Source organism: Diadema antillarum, unplaced genomic scaffold (assembly GCF_040938485.1).
Source record: "Diadema antillarum isolate AM-2024a unplaced genomic scaffold, OU_Dant_1.0 seq00000973_RagTag, whole genome shotgun sequence".
Classification (NCBI taxonomy): domain Eukaryota; kingdom Metazoa; phylum Echinodermata; class Echinoidea; order Diadematoida; family Diadematidae; genus Diadema; species Diadema antillarum.
The window spans coordinates 1,450,902-1,474,126 of record NW_027271815.1 but is presented as its reverse complement, the minus strand read 5'-3'; the positions used below and the strand labels follow the sequence as shown (position 1 = coordinate 1,474,126).

General features: G+C 37.6%; 1 protein-coding gene across 3 annotated transcripts in view; it reads left to right on the top strand.

The window, feature by feature from the left end:
• LOC139742029 (mitochondrial glycine transporter B-like) overlaps nucleotides 1–16,367 on the top strand; it is a 32,249-nt gene extending 15,882 nt beyond the window's left edge. For all 3 annotated transcript variants that reach the window (XM_071652592.1, XM_071652591.1, XM_071652593.1), the window contains 5 exons: nucleotides 11,328–11,397; nucleotides 12,027–12,125; nucleotides 12,605–12,765; nucleotides 13,866–13,958; nucleotides 16,254–16,367. In XM_071652592.1, coding sequence (XP_071508693.1) covers nucleotides 11,328–11,397; nucleotides 12,027–12,125; nucleotides 12,605–12,765; nucleotides 13,866–13,958; nucleotides 16,254–16,280 — 450 coding nt within the window. In that variant the 3' untranslated portion in view covers nucleotides 16,281–16,367. The remainder of the gene's footprint in view (nucleotides 1–11,327; nucleotides 11,398–12,026; nucleotides 12,126–12,604; nucleotides 12,766–13,865; nucleotides 13,959–16,253) is intronic.
• The last annotated feature ends 6,858 nt before the right edge of the window (nucleotides 16,368–23,225 follow it).

Here is a 23,225-nt window from a genome sequence, read left to right as displayed (position 1 = left end):
TTCATACCAATCCATGACACAAATATTCAAGTTTGTAGTTGAAAAATATGAACACACAATCTTGCTTTATTTTTGTGGTGTGATAATTTCTTTCATAGGGCGTAGATTTCATCATGTAACATACGTTACCAATGTCATTCTATTTCAAATGCTTTAAGATTGGTGACTACAGTCTATGATTGAGATAATTATGCGTCAGATGTGAAGTATACCATCGGCTGCCATGTTTGTAAATGCTGCCTGCAGATGGGAAGGATGGCAAATGACCTGTATGCTATACTGAACACAGCATGTCCTATTGTGTTAAATCTTATTTCATGTAATGTTTATTTGTTTTCTCGATAATTTGATGTCAGACTTTCTTCAGAAAATATTTTCAACATTTATCAGTCCCAAATTGCCAGCCAATTCTTGAGTATCATCGATGAAACATGTGAATCTATGTGCGCAAAAATATATTTGTCAGATTCCACGTAACGTATGTTTCACGTTAATGTAACGTAAGTTACAAAGATAATACTACTACATGTGCAACTGATTTTGGTACTTTTTCTTTTTGGTTTTGGTATATGTTCTTACATTAATTTCTCGTCAACTCTAAGTGAACGTATATTATAACAAGACTTTGCAATATCATGGTGATACAATTCTCAAAAATTACAATTGAAATAGTTGTAAACTGCAAGACTTTATAACATGTCCGCGTATAAACTCTGGAGTAGAACATTAATCCGTTACTGCTGATATTTTGAAGACAATTGGCTTCATACTTATGAATTTATGGCATTGAAATGATAAGAGTTGGGAACATGCTTTCACGTGCCTTCACGGACGAAAATATTGTCATGATGTACGTGTAATATGAAACGAGTGGTGGGTAACGTAGGTTTCACTTCAATTTTATCATAATGGAAGTTTTTGTATGCTTGACGTCTTGTAACGTGTTATCTTCATATTGATGTCTTGTAACTTGTTATCTTCAGCTGTCACTTCATGCTGTTGAAAGATATGTTTCGAATCCATAACTTTACAGACTCCATAACTTTGCTGTCGCAACATTTATTCTATGCAGGAACAGTTTGAAAATAGCAGTTGCAATACAATAGTATTCACAAAATTTTTAACACTTGTATGAAACAAGAAACGGCAGAAACGAGATGGTTACTCTATTAAAGTGCTTCATAATGAACAATAACGCCGAATTGCTTGTATTTGAAATTTCTGAACTCGGTAAACAAGAGATATGGACAGGAGGAACCAAGAAATGTTCTTTGTTAATTAAATAAATGACCACTTTACTAAGTTGACTATGGCAAATGAGGTCGATGAAATAACGTCAAATTACATAGTTGCATTAGCACAATACTGGGTAGGATGAATGAAATTGTCATTAGTGAAATGATGTACTCGATTGTCCTTGTTATGTATGCATAAGACAGTATAATCCACAACGATAACAAGAATAACAAGTCTTGCATTAATAATTCTGGCCGTATCTGGAAATTGTCTCCTACATGGAAAAATGTTTTTGAATCTTTCAAAAGAAAAGTGAAAGGACAAGTTGCTATACATGCACAACAAAGGTACTGATAATGATTACAGGCAGGCCCGTAAGTAGGATTTTCATGGGGTGGGGGATGGGGTCAGAGTTAGAAAAAGTCGACTACTTCCAGTTTTAATCACCTGACAGGGAGAAAAATAAAAGCTCCCGTGCCATTTTTTCTTTTGTTTCATTTCTTTTACCGGGTTTCATCGACTGACAAGCAAGAAAAAAAAAAAGAAAGAAAAGAAAATTGAAGAAATATAAAGAAAGGCTTCAGCTTATGCTGCCAGTACAAGCCTAATTTCATGTTTTTTTATTTGTTTATTTCAAACTGGGGAGGAGGATTCTGCGATTCATTTTTTTAATTTCCTTTTGTTTATATTTTGACTGCTGGCAAAGGGGCGGGGGACCTCGAACCCCCTCCCCTATAGTTACCCTGGTAGGGTAAATAAAAAAAAAGATGCGTGACTTTGCTTCTTTTTTTTTTTTGTCAACTACGCGACGGGTACACGTTTTTTTTTTTCTTGAATCTTTGCTTAGAGATATGATTTTTCGCCAATCTGATTGCAGCTTATACGTTCCCTATATATGGGGTTTTAATCTCATCACTGCTCTTCCCCATTGCAACTGCATTAACTTCAACGAGAAGGAAGAACAAAAAATGTTGATGTCTTAAACATATATCTTACTGAAACATACATCACTATAATTATTATTAGCATTATTATTATCATGTAGGCCTGATCTATGATGGTATACTCAGTAATAATTAAAATTACAGTTCTTCAATGCACATGTATTTTTGTTACCTGTTCTTCATTCAAAGTGTGTTTTTCTTCACTTTGAGATCATCAACGATATAACGACACAAATTTGAGTTAATTTTCTCCGTTAAAAATAGACAGGTAGTAGTAAGTCACCATATTGATTTATGATGACCGAAGATAAATATAATTGAAAAGACTTATTTCCCTATGGAATTCCTTCAACTATAGTTCTAGAACAATTAAATGTTATTTTTATCCACGCACATTCTCTAAAATATCCCTTTTCAATGACATGAATTGATGAAACTTACGTTACCAAAACTAGAAACTTACGTTACTATATTAATGCAGGGACCTGATCCAATAGTTTTGAAGTAGAGATCTGCGTAATCCCTAAGTTTATTAGCTATTCATTGAATTTACTTAAAACAATGTTAAATTCATTGTTTATACCTGGAATATGACATCATTAAAGCCAAGTTGAACATCAACGCCCACCAAACGATTTTTTTTCAAAGATACTATGATTATGTCCCCTTTTACTGCATCCTCCTAACAAACAAGAACATACAGCTGTAAATGAATTTGATATGTTTTGACGGAGAAACTCATCAACATCATAACTGCAGCAATTAAATTGTCTCAAATTAAATGGGTTTTTCTGTGGATTGTCTGTTATCAACATGAAAACATCTTGAAACTTACGTTACCAAAATTTGAAACATACGTTACGTAATAAATTGAGTGATTTATTTCAAAAGAATAAATCTGTACAGCAAAGCAATAACTGGATTTTTACAGTGGAATCTACTGACTTAATAAAGACACAATAAACAGAAGTAAAGCATGATTCTATGAAAAACAACAACACATTTCCAACAATCAAATACTTACTCAGTTTTTCAACACATCATGTAAAGGTACTTTGCGCGCTGCCAATGCTCAAGATGCCATTGAAAGAAGTTGCTGAGCTATCCCATGACCTCAAATCGACGGCACAGATTCGAGAAATGTACATTTAGGTGGTAATTAATGGTGTAATTAAGCTTTCTGTCATTTGGTGGTAACGTAAGTTACATCACGTATGTTACACTTGTGGATTAAATCGTATAAGTTAGCAACATAATAATGAATCTTTTGCCACCCATGGGTATGACGACAATCTACTCCATTAGTCTCAACTCTAGAACAATCATTCAGAGCCATGCACCTTCATACTTTTTACAAAGATGGTAACGTATGTTACTTCTCTTAAATCTACCTTTTTAAAATCTATACTTGCGAGATTAGCAGTCGCATGTCTTTTGAAGCTGAGTGATGAAATATCTTTTAACATAAACTTACACCCCTTTTGGTCAGAAAAACAATACAATTGTGTAGTACTCACTGTAATAGCATAACCAAGTTGGCAGTACAAAGATGGTAACGTATGTTTCAGCGGATCTGGCGACACATTTCCATCAGTTATTTTGTTGATAAAGAATGGTTAGTTTAAAAAGTTGTGCTAGGTTTTCATAGAACCTTAAGCCACTTTTCTGAAACCGTGAGTAAGCTTCCTCTTTATGCTCATATTTTCCCACAAAGTTGAGAAAACATTAAAAATCATCGTTGGCGACATGCACTTTTAAGCCTGTTGGCCGAACTTAACCCTCCACCAATGGCTTAGTGGTATAATTTCGCCTTCGAAATGATTTCAGTTTTTGTTTATATGTCCCTTGGCATCACATGAAATTACAGGGGCATTTTGAAAGAGCTTTTTATCTCTCCTAGGTGAGTAGGAACATAAGCGACACGATTTTTGACCAATTGCGCCGAAATAGTGGTTTTGGGCCTTTAGTCAAATTTTCACAATTTTTCGGCTTATCTGCTCTACTATTCTGACTCTATGTTCATAAAACACGAAGCTGTCCCTTCATATCCTACCCGGTAATCCAGTAAATGTCAATGCCTTTCACCAAAACTATTTTCGCTAAATCTGTATTTTCTTTTACTGTTCCGAAATTTCGGATTTCTCTTGATAGTATAGTATAAAAGAAGTTTTAAAGGGTATGTACAGTTCTGGTCGAGGTGAGAATTTTGCTTTTAACGTTTTGCGAGATATTCAGAAAGCACTCTATGAGATGTCAAAGATCATGCAATTCTAAGGGGTATCAAAAGTTTATTTGATGAAAATCGGTTTTGAAATGGCTGAGATATCCAAAAACAAGGTGAAACAAAGAGATCCTAATAAAGGTGGGGCATGTCGCCTTTTATTATTATCACTTTTTTTGGATATCAGCCATTTGAACACCAATTTTCATCAAATAAACGTTGAATCCTTTTAAAAATTACATGCTCTTTCATATTTCATGAGATGTTTCTCACTATCTCACCGAAGAATGTTTAAAACATGAATCCCCACCTCAACCAGTACTGTACAGTCCCTTTAAGTTTGAATGCCTTTACCATTGAATTAAAGACATTTTGAAGAAATGTTACACTTCAGAATGAGTTATACTTTTTGCAATATTTTTTTAGCCACAATGGTTTACAACAACTCCATGTAACACTTCTTTATTTTGAGGAGCTTATATCTCATGCCTCACGTGCCCTGGTTTTGACCCATCATCTTCCTCTTCCCTCTCGCTTTTCTCTGTCCACCGTGAAGGTAGTCTATTCCTGTCATTCATTACTCACCTTTCCTCTTTCTCTCATTACAAGGGATTTATCTCGTGTGTGTTCATGTGCAATGCACTCCCGTTAAAACGAAATGCTCAGGACCGGCAGTTTTTTGTTTTTGTTTTTGTTTTGTTTTTTCGTTTTAACGAAATTTCATTATAACCGAACAAATATAATATGCAATGTATAAGGAAAAGAAGGAAACCACGCATAAAAAATTTTGTTTGTTGAATCCTCATACGCTGGAAAGCTATGTGAGATGGGAGAATACCTTTTTAATTTCGTTTAAATATTACATTTTAAAAAGAGCATAAAGTTGTTTGTGTTGTCACACATGTGGAGAAAATGACGGTGTAGGATTTGGTTACAGTTCGCTATTCCAAAAGTTCTTTTCTTACTATAAAAGTATGTTACTCCGAAGGCTCCTTATTCCGAAGTTTTGCCATTGCCGGGATTCCGATGGTTTGTTTATCTGAAGGTTCGCATTTCTGAAGAATCATTATTCCGAAAGTTCATGATTTAGATCAAAATAATATATTGTTCATTTTCCGAAGGTTCGTTGATCTGAAAATGAAATGAGGTTCGTCATTTTGAAGGTTTATAAATCAAAAAGTGAGAAAGGTTCACTATTCAGAAAGTCCTTTGTTCCGAAGGCTTTTTCATCCGAAAATGAAATAAGGTTCGTTATTCCGAAGAAATTTTGTTAATGAAAAAAAAAATGAGAAAGGTTAGTTATTTCGAAGATTTATTTATCTTAAGACGATTATAAGGATTGCAGTTCTTAAGTTTTGTTAGTGTACTCTCCTTTTTTCACCATGCATTAACGATATTTTTGTGATGTTCCGATTAACGAACGTTTTGAATTCCTATCATGTTCGGACTAACGAACCGTATAAGAATGAGAATAACGACCATATTTTATTATCGGATTAACGAACCTTTGTTATGGAATAACGCCAAAATGTGCTTAATATTTCATTTCCGAACTATTACGGACATTTAGTTGTATCAGAATCTGTGTTTTGTATTAAAGGACTTCGGAACAATGAAACTAACCTTATCTGAATTCAGATTATTGTATTACAATAATGCAAGTTCCCCTCGGAAACTGTGCGTGATACACGGAGTGAACATTCAATGATGCGTTCGCTCATGCAGAGACGCTTTAAAAATGCTTGTTCCGCTACGCATTTTCGAATGCGATCCGCATTTCGTTAAAACGGAGCACATTTCCTTTATTTTTCTTTGTCAGTGGTGCTCAGAAAATACTTCGTGATAACGAAAATTTTGTTATAACCGTCTTCGTTATAAGCGAATTGTGTACCATAGACTTTAATGGCGATAATTTGGGGACCAGAAATTTTTGCTTCGTTATAACGAAATTTCGTTATAACCGTGTTCGTTGTAATGGGAGTGCACTGTATCTTTATTTGTGTTCTTCGTCTCTGTCTTAATTTTCTCTCTTTGCATTGTTTCATCAATTTTGTAACTATTTTACTGTTATACCGTTAACACTCATTTCAGAATTGCCCTACTGCATCATTGGGCATTAACAACTAATATATCAAGAATGTGGGAAGAGATTGTCACCTCCTTGGTATGATCACCGCAGAGCATTACCTCCCTTGACAATTACTCCTTATTAAAATTAGGCTCCAAACAGTCACCCCTCTTACAATAACTCTCCCCCAGAAAATTACGTTTCTTATTGTTATTTTCGAACAACGTTTGCTATTTGAATTGAAAAAAAAACCCAACATTTTTTCACTACATATCGTCTGGTTTTGGTCGAGACCTAACTTCAGGTTTTAAATATCTTTTGGGTGAGAAAATTAGAAATCCCTTACGAAATATTGAAGAGCATGTTATTCCAAGAAGGATTCAAGTTTTTGTGAAAAAAAAATACTCTTGAAATGGCCGGGATAAAACAGAGCAGCCATATAATGTAAAAAGGATTCTGTCAACTACAACTCTCTATAGATCTATTAAAAAAGAGGGTGCAGGACAAAAGACTTCGTTAACAACTAGGGGTGTTTTGTAAAAAAAAAAAGAAATACCGTTAAACTCGTAATATTTTACTCTTTCTAATCAGACTAACTTATATATGAACTGGATTTCCCCTTAAAGTGTCGAGAACATTTAACTTGAAAACTAGCACAATTCTACTTGTATGTAAAACAAGCTGTAATCTTACTCTTATGACAGATTAGGGCACCGTTTGATAAAAGTTGCCAGTTATGACATCTTGTTAGTCTCTAATAATTTCAATAAAACTATGGGTTCTGCTTGATTGATAAGCTCGAGTCACCGACTTGTTACCATGGACCTGCTTTGATCGACCTACAACGATTGGTAATTGTGTGGAACTGACAGCTTGTCAGGACTGACTTCATAAAACCGTGCCCGGATCCTATCAGAAATTATGGCTTTATGTCGAAGGGTCCCTCGCTAATGTTAAGGAAATATGAATTGCAGTGAAATCAACTCTCCTTTTCTTATGTTTATCTTCTAATGTGTTATAACGGTAGAAAATGACAAGCCAAAAGAGTAAATGATGACAGTGTAAGAAAAAGGTGCATCTTCTGATATGGTGTTATGAACTTATGGAAAAATTACAAAGGGTGGTACTTCTTTCGGGGGGCGGGGAGGGAGGGTTGTCCAGTAGGTATCAGGAGAGGGCGGGGGTGGGGGTCGGGGTATGGTTATGGGGGGGGGGGGTAGTAATCCGGGTGGTAGTTCTGTGGGGGGTAGTTATCCGGGTGGTAGTTATCCTGGGGGTAGTTATCCGGGGGGTAGTTACCCAGGGGGTAGTTCTCCGGGGGTAGTTATCCAGGGGGTAGTTATCCGGGTGGTAGTTATCTGGGGGGTAGCTATCCGGGGGTAGTCATCCAGGGGGTAGTTACCCAGGGGGTAGTTATCCGGGGGGGGGGGGGGGGGTAGATGACCTAAGGGTAATTGCCCTTGGGGGTAGTTGCCCTAGGAGGGTAGATGACCGGGTGGTAGTTGTCCTAGGGGGTAATGGCCCTGGAGGGTGATTGCCCTAGGAGGGTAGTTGTCCGGGGGGGGGGGGGGGGGGGGGGGGGGGGTTGTTGCCCTAAGGGGGAATAGACCTGGGGGTAATTATCCGGGTGGTAATTATCAGGAGGGTAGTTGCCCAGGGGGTAAGTGCCCGGATACGCTACTATACATCAAGAGATGATACATACATGAAACACAAAAAATTGTATACGTTCTGATATAATGCAACTGCTGGTTTGTTAGTTAGTTAGTTTGTTTGTTTGTCTGTTTTGAATTACCATGGTCTTTGTTGGGGGAAAGATGAAGAAAATTAGTAGACGGTGTATCACTCTCAAATCCGGATGATTGCGATAAGTGTGTATCCCTGCCCTTTGATACAGGTAAACGATTTAAGCTTGGTATGCTATTATAAAAGCCTGCATGTGTCACGCAGAAGAACTGATTCCGCGATCACTTTTAACCTTTCATAAAATTCACGTTTTAAGATAGTAACGACAGCTTGTAGGAGATAGAGTAAGTTAGCGTCCCTGACTGTGGTTCTGAAGACAAAAGGGGACTGAAAAATTCTTTTGCAAATTAGCAGACATAATGCCGATCCTCCAACACTGTTACTCCATTCCGTCACTGATTCTGCTATCAATGGCGACGAAAGAATACTGGTTGCGTGATTATCCACCCCTTGATAGCAGGAAGTTTACCTTTCATTGTTTAAGGCTTCGTTGATGCGGGGTTTATTCGGATACAAGGCGTGAACAGTGTCGTCCGAGTTCTTTCATTCGAAATTCCTCAGAATACGCAATTCAATGGGCAATTAGCGCTGCTACTTCGCAAAGCTGTTAGCCAAATTCTTTGCAGACTTGACCTCTCACATGTCAGCTACACGCAATACACGACAAACAGCTATCATTACACACATTCTGATCAAAAAACAAAACAAAATGAAAAAACACGCTTTTGAGTAGCGACACAGCTTTCTGTCCCTTTCTCAATTAGGTCCTACTTCTAAAAAATACACAGATGACAAGAGTCAGAATATCCTCAAAAGGGAACACGACCTATTTGGGCATTAATAATGTTTGTCTTCCGATTTCTCTCCATGCCGTCACGGCCCAAACCATCATAAGAAATAGGGCAATAAGTTTTATTAACCAGGGAAATAATAGTACACATTACATACATTTGGCGAATTATCACACAAATTGTCGACTTTATAAAAACGATAATACATTTAATTGACAACTTAGGCCCTACTATATCTCCAGAGATGAACTTTAAACAGCAAGTCACATACCAGGGAAAGAAAGTTATGATTATTTGAATGAATTCATTAATGAGGCCAATTAAAAACCATTGTAAAAGTACACACTCGCATAAAGAGGTTTCAAGTTCGATATATGATCATTGTATTGGCTCATAGATAAAGTATCATAAATTTTGCGTGATCGTTCGATGGAATTATTTTTTTCAGCGCGATTTGTGCGTCACATCAATCACCACTTCATGAAATGGAGGGCATGTATAAAACGAAACTCGCTGGTCATGCAATCGATAGCCTTGGTCAGCTCACTATTATTGCGTAATATTCTAAAGCCCTCGCCGCTTGGCCACCGACGCCGCCGCGCGCATCATGCTTTGTTTTGTCTTCAATGGGGTCAAGAGCAATGCCTCATTAGCATACACCCTAGCAACGGAGGCGGAGTCTCGATCGGGCAAGAACAATAGGTGCGAAACGCAACGCAAAGGCGAGCGTTCGAAAAAATGTAACCGAAAAAGATTGTCTCAGAAAAACTGTGATTTGGGACACTTGTACTCATTCTTACACGCTGAAATTTTCTGTACAAACAGATAAAACATCAAGGAATCAAAATCCGTAATAAAAAAATTTCGACCAGAGCAGTGCTTCCCCTTCATTTTCCGCTCATTACGGGAAAACTCCCCGTGCGACTTATGACTCATTTCGTCGGAGCGCCACACATATTTATGTGAATATATGTGACCCTGCACCACAGAAGAAACAAAAAGTTGCCAAACATTGATTTTTAGTTAAGGACAGATTACTCTAGAGAGCATTACTCTAATCTTTAGAGTGATGTATAATGCAATTCAAATGGACGCTCCTAACCTATCTAAATATTGGAAAGAAAGCGCTCACTCTGGAAAAGTGCGAACCGAGAAAAGAGGCTCTGAAGCACAAGGTCTATCTGTCTATTCAAGCGTTTAATCTTTACCAAACCGTGCTAGCTGTGTGATGAATGGGACAAAAAACAGGATGTAAACCACTGGAGCAACAACAATGAAGGGATTATCAGATTGAATTGAAATTGAGCACACTCTATTAAAATATTCTGTCCATGGTCTATGCCAACTTTCAAAGCAGTAGTGTTATCCTTTCAAAAGTAATCAGACTTGAAAGTGAAGAGTTTGCAAAGGATTATCAAGAAATGAAAAGGGGCCTCTAAGACATACCTGATCTCATTACTCTACAAAAAAAAGGGTTGTTGAAAAACTACTGAAAATGCACTTTCCCATTCATTTTATGATCCCAAACTCAAGAATAATGTAGAAGAAGAATAGCTTTTTCAGAAAATATGGAAAAGTCAAAATTGACTTGGTTGACCCATTTCACCTTTCTTGAGTCCTCACATGAAATCAAGGAGTGCTACTTTTTGTTCGTTTTGTGGTGAACGGTCACATATTGTATTCAAACACATTGGAAATGATTGATACAGGCACGAGGCACCAATTGAGTTGTGTACGACATCGTGATAGTTACCTGCAAACTACAATATGTACTTTGATTTTGCTGTGTGATCCTGATTCGTATTTATTGTCACTATCTTTTTCTTCAGCATTTGATGAGCACTACATTTTATTTCAAATGTCAAATTGACTTCTAATTATTCAAAACCTCTTTCAATGGGGGAAATACACTAAATTATAAAAGTGAGAAAAAGGGGGACAGCTTTTTCTGTTGTAATTATGAATATTATAAAAATGAGCTGCCGTCAAGTCTGATCTCTTCAAGTATGCTGTTAGAGAGGCCAAGTTCTGGACATGATCAAGATGTTTAATCCTGAACGAAAGCAATATATCCTTTTGGTATGGTCCTTCCATGCACAGACTATTGGGCTGTAAACAAGTTTCTTTATCTCATCTACACATTCTGGAGCAGTTCGATTATGTACATGGTACCGTATAATTACTGGAAACTTTTTTGTTTTGTTTTAAGTAGTAGTTGTATTTATTTGTGTAAGTAAATGGAAGTTTATAATACCTCTTACAGAGACAAAACCGCAGTGTAAACATCAGTTTATTCCTATATGAAAATCTTTGCCTTTCAGAGTAAATCTTACAGATACAAGAGTGTAGCTGGGGCATTGAGGACAATTCACAGTCAAGAAGGATTCAAAGGTGAGATGATCGTCTTTCTACTTGAATTTGATATCATAAATTCTAATATTTAGTACCAGTACAATGTAATTGACTGATTTAATAGCATAGCGTGGCTTCTTATTCAACAACATCAGGTCAAATGAATGTTGTATAGATCAGCTTTATATTCTAAAATGATCTGAAACAAATGCCCATTGAACAAGATTGTGCAGAATGAGCAACAAATGCTAGAGTCTGCCTGTATACAATGTTGTCATTGTTATTACTAAAGTTAGAAGTAGATGCATGTTGTTAAAGCAGGATGACAGTTACGTAGGTACAATTTGTACCAGTATGTGTGCTTGCCAGTTAAGCCTTACTACCAACTTGCATGTCATACAATATAGTCTTCAGTTGGAAAAATGGCAGTGACATACATGTAGAACATTCTGTTATACTTGTTGAGGTGCTGTCCATGTGACCTCTACTAGGGGATTCTTTTTCAGACTATACCAATGATCCTCAGGCAGGGTTTTTTTTTTTTTTGGGGGGGGGAGGGGGGAGGGGGGAGGGGGAAGATTGCCTTGGTTGTTTTATTTAGAAAGTGCAAGGAGTCAATTTCTTGGTAATTCTTTAGCCAGTTTTCAATGTTGTTTGTCCCCTCCCAGGTCTGTATAGTGGATTGCTGGCTACCTTGCTGCGTGATGCTCCTTTCTCTGGCCTTTACCTGGCCTTCTACTCTCAGGCCAAGCAGCTCACGTCATCAGGTACATACGTATACACAGCCCTGTTGCTGTCCACAAGTGACAGGGCTGTACCAGTGGGATCTCAGTTTTATTTTTCATTGTGCTTTGCTCAACACATTTTACAAATAAAACATCTGCAATGTTACATTTCCAATATACATTTGTAGTAGGCATATGGCTTTTTGTTTGTTTGTCTTTTTCTTGTTATCAAGTCTAAAATAACTAACCTAACAATAATACAGGAACCTGCCAGTCAATCAAATCAAATCAAATTAGATCAAACAAATGCCATGTACAAGGGGTTTCCTGTGGGTTTCCAATAACCACAGGGCTTAAAATGTTGCTTGACCTCAATGCTGAAGTCACAGTAAGGTAGGAATAGTGATTAACATTTTCCTCCCACAAATGTAGAGCTGACACATGAATGTATAAGGTAGAAATTGGATCGAAAACAAGTGGTAACTGTCTTTATCTGGCACATCGTTCTTCCCACCCACTAGTCTCAAGTCAGATGACGGCTCCAGTTCACTTCAGCTGTGGCATTGTGGCTGGTGTTCTTGCATCAGCCGTCACCCAGCCCTTTGATGTGGTGAAGACGAGTATGCAGCTGAAACCGGCCCAGTACCAAAGCTTTCTACCGACCGTACGGCAGATTGTGATGGTATGCTGGCTTCTCTCTTACTGTGGCATGTCAAGATTCCTTAGATCCATTGATGTTCGATTGGATTAACAATTCTTAAAATAAACAATGCAGTTATTGGTATTCGTCTGGGGTACTAAGTAGAAATCTGCCATTTTGTGGAATTATTTGTATGTTTGTTTGGTTGTTTGGTTGTTTTAGTGCCATACACAGTGTTACCAATAAATGGTTGGCAGTCATTTCTAGTGCTTTAAGGAAGAAAAATTTTGTTACAACAATGAGCTGAACAGTGCATCAGCATTATGAAATCAGCGCCTCTCACACGCTATGTTTAGACCATGATCTCAGTATCACACTTGTGTGTAATATGTGCTAATGTGTTTACAAAGTTGTACATTGTACTTCACAGGATGCATTTGAGAGCAGGAACAACACAGACCTTTTTTGCACAAGCAAAATTACACTGCTTCAGTTGTTTCATAGCTTGGTTGTTCAACTGGATTTGAATTGTACCTTGTGTAGCATGATGTATTGATGACAGTGAAGAAATTGCAACTGGAATTTAGTTGCTTTTTTTTTTTCAACTGGAATTTAGTTGTTTTTTTTAATTGCTTTTTTGTTTCTTCATTTATATACTTACTATACTACTGAAAAACGAGGAATGTTCGCGTGCATTTTAATTTCGCGAATTTCGCGAGATTTCGCGAAATTAAAATGCGCGCGAAATTTCTTGTCTGCACTATGTGCATTGAACGCCAGTGGCAATTCGCGAAAATTTCATGCCACGAAAAAGGCCGTCGGCTCCAATTCGCGAAAATTTCGTGCCGCGAATATATCATGTTTTACAGTATATTGCATCAGTTGAAGCTCCAGTGAGAAGAGAAAGTAACGGATCTAACCAGTCAAGGCATTTAGAGTGGATTTATACTCAGTAACTGAATTACAAGTGTATCACTGCCTGGTCATCAATGGTCAACTTCCTTTCACATTAGGTTGTTGGTCTACAAAGGGGAGGGGATGGGAATTGGCTTTTCATATCCAAGGGAGTGTATTTTATAAGTGTACATTTGCATGTGTCAAAGTTAATCTACGCTTCATTCTGTTCATGTCTCCTCCGACAGCGATCTGGGGTGAGAGGTATGTTTACCGGCATGGTGCCACGGTGCCTCAGAAGAGCTTTAATGGCCGCACTGACATGGACCGTCTATGAGGAGGTAAGTTTGTGTGGAGGTACGTTTGTGTGGAGGTACAGGACTCGGGGGTGGATCCAGGAATTCCATAAACAAGGGGCGCCTTTACAAAATTAAAGGGCCAGGGGGATGCACGAACCCCATTTTTTCATTTTATTTCTTTTGTTTTAACTAAAAATAAAGGAGAGGCACGCGCCCGGTGCGCTCCCCCCTGGATCCGCCACTGGGACTTGTATGTCCCTTTCTGTAGATGCCCACCAAACTGAAAGGATGCTGTCTTGTACATCTGGTATCCAAAGAGAGTTGTGATGCACTGCTTCCTGCCATTGCATGCATAAAAACGAAAGAATAGAAAAGACTAAGGGTTCTAAAGATTTGAGGATTGGTACTCTTCCTGATGGATATTAATCCGTTCAGGATGGACTGATTTTGCTACAACATAGACCCGTGCCCGAGCATACTCGAGACTCGTTCTCAACAAGTTGGAAACCTATGCTTTACTACACGTATCATTGATACAGTGCGCCTGATGATTTAGAAGCAGAAAGCAATTTACATGTACCAGTGCATTGTTAGAATGCAGTGACAAAAGTCACGCATGGAACTTCTGTACCCACCTGATTCCACACATACACGTAAATGCAACTAATGCTTTCTTGGTTTCCTTTTCACAGAAACCATAGCCTTGCAATGGCTATTTTCATTGGCATATGTTTGTAATGGGAAAAAAAAAAGTAACATATAAAACTCTTCCTTAGCCTGGCTTTCCCCTTTCTTGTGTTATTTGTCTTCATCATTATCACTGATTCATTGATACATGCACAGCACTTGGCATGTCCATTTAAATTTACTGTCGTGGAATAGATGAAAGGAGGGGGAAAAACACAAACAGACGATGAACAGTGGGACACATTTAATTTTGTTACAACATGTACTCGATGTTACCCATGACCTTGCAATGTCCAGAACAGCTTTAATAAAAATTTAATAATGTCCATGCAATAGCATTCCAGAATTGGGGAAGATTTAGATGTCATTGTGTGTTAACATCGGTCTTTATTGCACTAACTGTAGCTATAGTTCCAAAACTCAGCTGCAACAATTGTTTTACAGTGATGTCATAACAGAAATGCAGGCACATTCTATTGATGCCATGGGAAGACTGATACAGAAAGCTCTTGTCAGTTGGGGAAAGATACAATTGTATATCGCAACAACTTCAAAGCTTCAACCAACCTTTTGTATTTGACTGGTGAGCTTTCATCCACTACTGAGGATTTTCTCAAGCTAAATGGTGCCCACATAATTGACTCTGAAATCCTCTATTAGCCAAGGAAGGTCAAAGAAGCAATCTGAGTCAGGAAAACAAATCCTGATATATGAAAATACACATTGTTGCCTATCTTTGCTCCAGTGATCCCAAAGTACAATGTATCACCACACAGGCAGCAAATGTGTGGCAAGAATCAGTCAACGTGGGAAACTATGAAGCCAGTCGAATACACTTGCAATTTTGCATGGTACATTTATCATTTCAGCTCTCAATTATACTTCGTATTATCTAAGCAAGTCATGCATGGTACTACTGTAAGACATAAAATAGGCATTAAAGCACAAGAGTTTACTTCACAATCATGAAATACAGACATGCGTACTTCTAAAATTGTATTTTTCCCCTCCCCCAACAACAACAAATCTACATAAAACTGTAGAGAAGACAAGAAAGCATGACAATGTAATACCAATAGCTAATGCAAGTAAAAAAAAATGCATAAACTGCTGGCTTAACATGTATATGCAGGATATATACAGCCTGCAAATATTGCCCAGATATGTAAACGAATGACAAGTTGATAAATAATTGTTTGAAAATACTGTAAAATGATATCCCGTGGATACCTGCGTCTATCGATAAATTATTCACATCATTGTGGTCTTTCAGGCCTAGAGCAGATGAAATCATTGGGATACTTGATGACACATGTGAGCTGCCAAGCAAAGGACGTTTGCCACCGATTCACTAAAGGGGATTTGACAGGCTAGATACACACCTACACTCTCACACACACCTATCAACTCTCACACCATCATTTTATGAAACAAATTATTGTATTAAACCTGAAATGTTTACATACATTTTCCATTTTGCAAATTTTGCGAGAGGCAAGATTCACTAAATTATTGAATGCATGCGCAAGTTCGTGTTTACACTGCAGTCATGTAAAAGTCAGTTGGAGCTTGAATTTTGTCACTTAATGATGTGTATTTGTCATCTTTTCAGTCATTGTCATCTGTTTTATTTGTTTGTTTTTCTTGCAGATGAAGGTGAAACTAAATTTAAGGTGAAATGGAGTCCGGAGCCACTCACTGGACACTCTATAAAGGGTGGAGGGTCATTTAATTTCTCGGCACATTACTGGCCAGTGGGAGGTGGTTGATGGTCAATTGAGCTGGTTAGAGAGGTCAGTGCCTCTGACCTCAGACAAAGGACAGAGCTGGGGTAGAACAGGATCGAGTCTATGTAGTGGATAATGGCTGTGGTGAAGGGAGAACCCAGTGGTTGCTGGTTTCTGCACTAGTTGACTGATGTTGGAGAGGACGCCATGCCAGTTTCAGGAGTGGGTCTACCATATCGTTTGAAGGAGAATTTTCTCTTGTGTCTTCATGAGGGCAGTGAAAAGAAAATGTTGCAAATCATTGAAATCCTATACATGATGTTTTGAAAAAAAGAAAAGGAAAAAAAAAAAACTATTCTAAAGAGGCAAACAGGGTATCACCTGACTTAGCAAAAACAAAAACAAAAAAATAAATACATCCCGTTTAGGGAGAACATCAACAAAGCATTTCTGTAAAAAATAGACCCTTTTGATGCTTTTTTGCTTTTTTTTTTAAACATAATAAGCAGATTTGTAGAAGTTATTTAGAGAGTGACCCCTTCTCCCCAATAATACATTACACACTACAATGTATAGGAGAGGAAGGAATCAACCAGTCTTATCATGCTTGCATGCACTTTCAAAACTGCCACTTTTGCCATGTTGATCAATGGTGAGATAATGTCATGGCGCAAGTTTCATGATGCATGCACAACATATTTTCTCCTGTGCCGGTACATTGTAGGTTACATATTGGTAGTCAATAACATGCAGCTGATGTGTCTAGTTGTCCAAGATTATCTCACAGCTAGTCAGTGATCTTCTGTGCAATGTGCTTGAAACATGTAGTATAAAATGCAGACAGACTGATAGCAGTAACTCTCAAGTACAAATCACTTATTTTTTATTTATTTATTTATTTATTTTTTTTTTTTTTTTTTGGGGGGGGGGAGGGCACTTTCTGAATATTTCATGACCCTCATGCAGCTTAATGACAACTCTTACTGTCCATGATGAAAATGGACCAATAAAACTGAGAGTAATGTAAATGATGCTATTTATGATTAAAAGTACAAGTGTTCAATACACAGTAGGAAAGCTGCATGTAGATTTTTCATTGAAGGGGCTTTGAAGTTATGAATCTATTTAAGTGCAAGTCACCCTTCATTAATATGTTGAACGATGAAGTCATTTGGAACTCCACAACAATCAGTATAAAGGGTCATTGAATTTACCCATAGGACTTTGTACGCTCATTGGTAATATTTAAGATCCTACACACTACATAAAATGGTCAACTCTCAGTCAAAAAGTGAAACACTGCTGCTTGGTATTGTGGGATTTTTATGGAGTGCTCCAACTAGCATTGAGCGGGGAAAGTTTCAAGGAGAGATGTACTTTCCCAATATGTTTGTGTAGGACCAAGACAGGCCCAAACAAGAAAGAAGGAATTTCTGTAATGAAATGTGAGTAAACCTAACAATTGGTGCTGTGCATTATTAAAACTGCATCAATAGCTACACCAAACCATCGGCAGGTTAATCATTATTTCGATTTCCAAAAGACTGTGCACAGCAAGTTTTCGTGTCACATCCCTGGTCACAGCCAGTGGTAGACTTGCACACAGCTCGCTCAGCTAGATCCACTTGCAGGTCATCGCACTCGCTGTGACTGTGCACTTTCACAACTTATTGCGAGCTGCCTTTGCAAAAGACGAATGCTTGTTTGATCTATACCCACTCAACGCTAGCGGTTGGCAGCCACTCATTTCACCAGCAGCCTTGTAATATCAGGAGAGTTGATCATTGTATGGAGTGTAGAATCTTTGGTAATATAGTTGAACTGTTGAAGCTACTGCAAACTGTTATGCACAGCTCGACCCCGTATGGTTTTCATGCGTACATCAATAACATCCCACACCCTATGGTTTGAGAATGGAGAAGACGAACTTGAGACCAAAAAAAAGATCGATGAAACCACAAATGCTTTCCATGCCAGACGTGTTTGACACCAATGTGTACAATGCCATGAGATTTTTTGCGGCACTCAATACTTACAGCACACAAATTGTTAAAAGTACATGTAAAAGAAATACTGTACTTAGAAACAGTAGCGTGGGGAAATACGGGTTAACCACCAATTTAATTGTTCAAAGATCTTCATTCCCTGCCCACCTGGGTACATTGGCATTGAAGTGTACACTCATCGGTAATATAGTCAACTCCAGTCAAGTTCTCTGGTTCTGTGTCTGTGATAAAGCTGTCAACGCTTTGTTGTGGGATTCTCAAATATATCTGAAATAGGCCAGCCTTCGCACTCAGATTCCGCACACTACCTGGTCTCTTAATTTATATTACATGCTTCCAAACTTAAATAGAATTCAATTGAAAGAGGTAAACTCTGTCAGAAAACACATACAAACAACCCAAGACCAGCTAAGTTATTACAGTACCAATATTGCATATTTTTAGGCATGAATAATGGATTATGAACCTGTGCAATGTTTTGTAGGTTTTGTGATGCTGGGTTACATCTGTAAGACGTGGAGGAAGTTGGAGCAGAAGGAAACCAGGAATGACCATCAATGATTAGGTCTGCAATTACAAATTGTATAATGTAAGACGAAGAATGGGCAAAGCTGTATCCAAATGTGAGTGTTTGAACTCCCTGTAAAACTAGGGCGAGTGTGAAGCTGTGATCTAAAAAGATATCTTGATGTGGTGCAAAGATACGGTATTCTCCATAACAAACCCTCAGGTTTTATGTTGCACACAATGCTTGCAGTATAAAACCATAATGCTTTATGAGGTACATGTACAATGTACTACTGGTTGCAGCATCAAAGTATTGAAACTAAGGGGAACACAGCAATACCGGTACATGTACATGTAGGAGGTTTAAATCCTAATGACTAATCAATTATGATTACCGAGGTTGTGTTTCAGCTAAGTTGCGTAGATTATACGGAGTACTATATTTGATAGTGCCTTTTGGGATCATCACTTTATATTTGAAACAAAGTGTAATTTAACATTACATGAGCTGCATTGAACTGAAATAGGCGTATTGATTGTATGCAAGTACGTGTATATTATTCAGTCAAGATGTGCCTAACATTGAATTAACAAGACATCTGAAGCATGTATTGTAATTTTGTTTAATATGTATTACAATGTAAATCAGCCTACACCTGAAGTTGTATGATAGACCAGCATGTTCAATACAACCATTTATATTTCAAGTTTGTATACACTGCATGCCAGTTATGTTGCATGTAATGATGGTTCACTACATGTAATTGTTGAAAAAACAGAACAGGTGTACTGATTCCTCAGATTGTCTACTTGTATCATGCATTCAACAAAACATCACTGAAGCCTGTTTTAAACATACATTGTTAGAAGTAACAGTACTTTTATGATGTGCGCAATATTTGTGCACATAACTTCCCATAATGTTTGTACTTTTACCTCTGCCAAGGTTATGTTTTTTGTCAATGTTAGTTTGTCTGTTCATCTGCTTGCAAAATAACTCAAAAAGTCGTGTATGGTTTTGAATGAAACTCACAGAAAAAAGTTGATGATGACACAAGGAACACATACATGTAATTAAATGTTAGGAGTGATCCAGATATTAAAGTGTCCTTATATCTTCTATAATACATACTCAGTTGTAGTGTAATCTGTTTCTACAGCTCTACAAGTACCAGTATCTTTTTAGGTAGAGTGAGCACTTAATGAGAGTCTCACTAGGTAGTAGTACATGTAGTAGTAGTAGTACTGTACAGTAGTATCATCATCATCATCATCATTATAGGCATACAAGATACTTTTTCCTACTTTTTTGAAGGATTATCATAGGCAAATGTAGGACCAACAAATGAGGGAGGTCAATCTTCGCATATTTGAGGTGTGCATATTAACTGCACCGAGTGCATGCTCAAGGTGCTACGTTCAGTATGCTGCTGTGCTGATGAGGTAGCCTCTGCACTCTTAGACACAACAGAAGGGCTTCGATTGGGAAAACGGTGATTTTCAGCATGCATGTATGGGTAGAAGTGAGCTGCTTGGCAGAGGTCTGCGCTCTCTGAGTGCTTTTCAAGTGACTTTGAAATTAAAATGTATTTATCTTGACAGAAACTTGCCAACGAGGACATGAAATGCTAAAGGTACATGTATGCAGTCATAGTGTACCAATGAGATATAATGGATTCTGTGTAGTGCTGAATGTTGGCATATGATATTCTGCTGACCCCATCTTCTCTGTGTAATGACATACTTTTTTCATTATGTCTAGTTTGTGTGTAGTCTGCACTTTGAACATACAGCAATATTTATTTCATTCGTTGCCTCTGAAGCAGGTTCATGCAGAATGTGTTTTGAGGTGAAACTGTATCTGCATGGACTCACACTTGCTGATAAGTAAACATGATTGTTTTTCCAGCACAATAAATCTTTTACATGTGTACATTGTATGGTATTGTCATCTCCAGCCTGATAAATCATACTGTGTCAACTGCACTGAGAACCAATAAATCTCCATCGTTAACCTAAAAAAAAGAAAGCCAACAAACATAAATAGATAATAAAGTACTCCAAGATATGAAATCCAGTGTTTAAACCATGTACCTAAACTAGGTTCTCGTAAATATCATTTGTGTGTATCCTTTGTCATCAAAACCAGGAGTGTCAACCACAGAGCTTGAAAACTATACATGGCTGCTCACTGACTGCTCCTTGTTATATCAGTTTTTTGAATGACTGATTTTTCATAATTAAATCTTGGCAGCAGGTAACAGCTGAACAAATGTTTGGTTACAGGACAACAAATAGCAAATATTTGGTTACCAAAGTTGATATGAACAAGACTGGGAAAGTGTTACATTAAACTGCATTTGGAATTACATTGTAGTCCTAAATTGCAGACCATGGGGTAGGAAATCCTTGCTGTGTTTTAATAATGCATTCATCCACAGTGTACATGTATTTATTTTTAGTAAGTTGTCACCAGCTGAAATGTGCGTCAAACTTTAATCCATGCCTGAAACAAAGGAAATTACTTCAGTTGATATGAAAGATGTCTAGCACTTGTCACAAATTCCTTGTGTGTTTGTATGTTCCTAAGTATGAAACTTTATCACTTATACACTCTATTTCATATAAATTCATTATGTGATGACATTATGTTTGTAATTTGGAGCTTTCAAAGTTTGGGAAATAATATTAGAATAAACTTTTTTATGGCCATTTTACACAAATATACTGGGTGAGCAGTAAAGAATTTCTTGTCATGTGACAGTTTGTGCCTCCCATCCTATGGTGAGACAAGAAATCAGAGAGAGAAACAGAGAGAGAGACAGAGAGACAGAGAGACGGGCAAACAGAGGGAAAGGAGGAGTGATCAAATGCATTGAGATATTGTACCATAGTCATGGTACATGTTTATGTATGGTTCAATTTCATTTTTTTGTTTTGTTTTTTGCTGTGTCAGACACAGCAAAAAGGAAACAAAATTGTTGTACGACAAGTGACAAACACAGCAAAAACTTTGAAAATACGATGTATCAACAATTTTATTGCAATGAGAATAAAAGAAATTTAGAAATAAAGATTGAAAACAACAACAAGAACAACAGAACAGAACAAGAGTAGTGCTGAATACATTGGTCAGGAAAATGTAGTGGCAGATGAAATGGCAACATGTTGACATTGGACCAAGATTCAAACATGCTGGACTAAGACCAACATGAGGCAGCTGTGTCATCATTCAGCTGTCCGACTCACAACCCTAATGCAAATTTGATTAGGTCCAGTGGCTATATCTGGGTCTGGACTGTCCAGGCATGAAGTAGTGTCCCATGGCAATGTGTCGGGCAAGTAAGTGTTGCATAGCATTGGAACCAGTGGCTTTTTGCTTAAAGACCCGAAGCCACAGGGCCATCTTGTGCACTGTAACTACTTGCTTTTTCTCGACATAATTCTGCCGAGTTGTTTGGCAGGTTCCATTCTTTGTCAATGTGCAGTTTACATCTAGGTTTGTGTGTAAGATTTGCTCATACTTTTTGGTTTGAATATGTATATTGCTCTTTTAATAGTCCACATCAATCCTCTATTTATTTGAAGTGATTCCTTGTCTGAAGCAAAGAACTAAATAAGTGTACATTTGTAATGATACCGGGCTGGGATTCCCATGTGTACTGTGTTTTGCAGTTCACAGTTTGAAAACCAAAAGGGTCTTCATGTCAAAAGGATATTTGTGTGTGTGTGCCACTGTCTTTCTTGCTCTCATTTTGTAAAATACAAGCGTGTGACAAAACTCAGGAGGACTACGTCTCGGGAATGTGATTGATGACACTGTACACAGAGAATCGATCAAGCATACAATGTAATATAAAGTTACAACAATGTGTTCTTAAGACATACAATGTACATGTATTATGCAGCAATGAGAGAATGCTATGAGATAATTGCGTGGAGAGTCCAGTCACGTACTAAATCTTCATGAGAAAGTCACCCCATTCCCACTGTGGGTCATAAAACTTTACAGTAGAGAACTCTCCATCCAGTTTATTTCTTTTCTTTCGAATAGCAAGACCCCCTTAGAGTAGTTTTTTGTAACAATAGAGAGTAACAAAGCATGAAATCATAGTCATTTGTTGCCAGGAAACCTGAGTACAGGTATCTGTGAACACAAGGGTTATTCTATGCTGGTAGGGCCTACCTGGTTCTAATCCACTGACCAAAGACTTGAACAAAAGTATTTTGTGTTTAACCAGCACTGAGCTAAATCCAAAGATTGTGACATTATCGATTTGGTTTTTTTTTTTTTTTTTTCTTTTTTTTGCTGTGGCTACTGATGTGACGAAAATTGAGTTCATAATAATTGCTGACTCCGTGACTATGTTATCATTTAAACT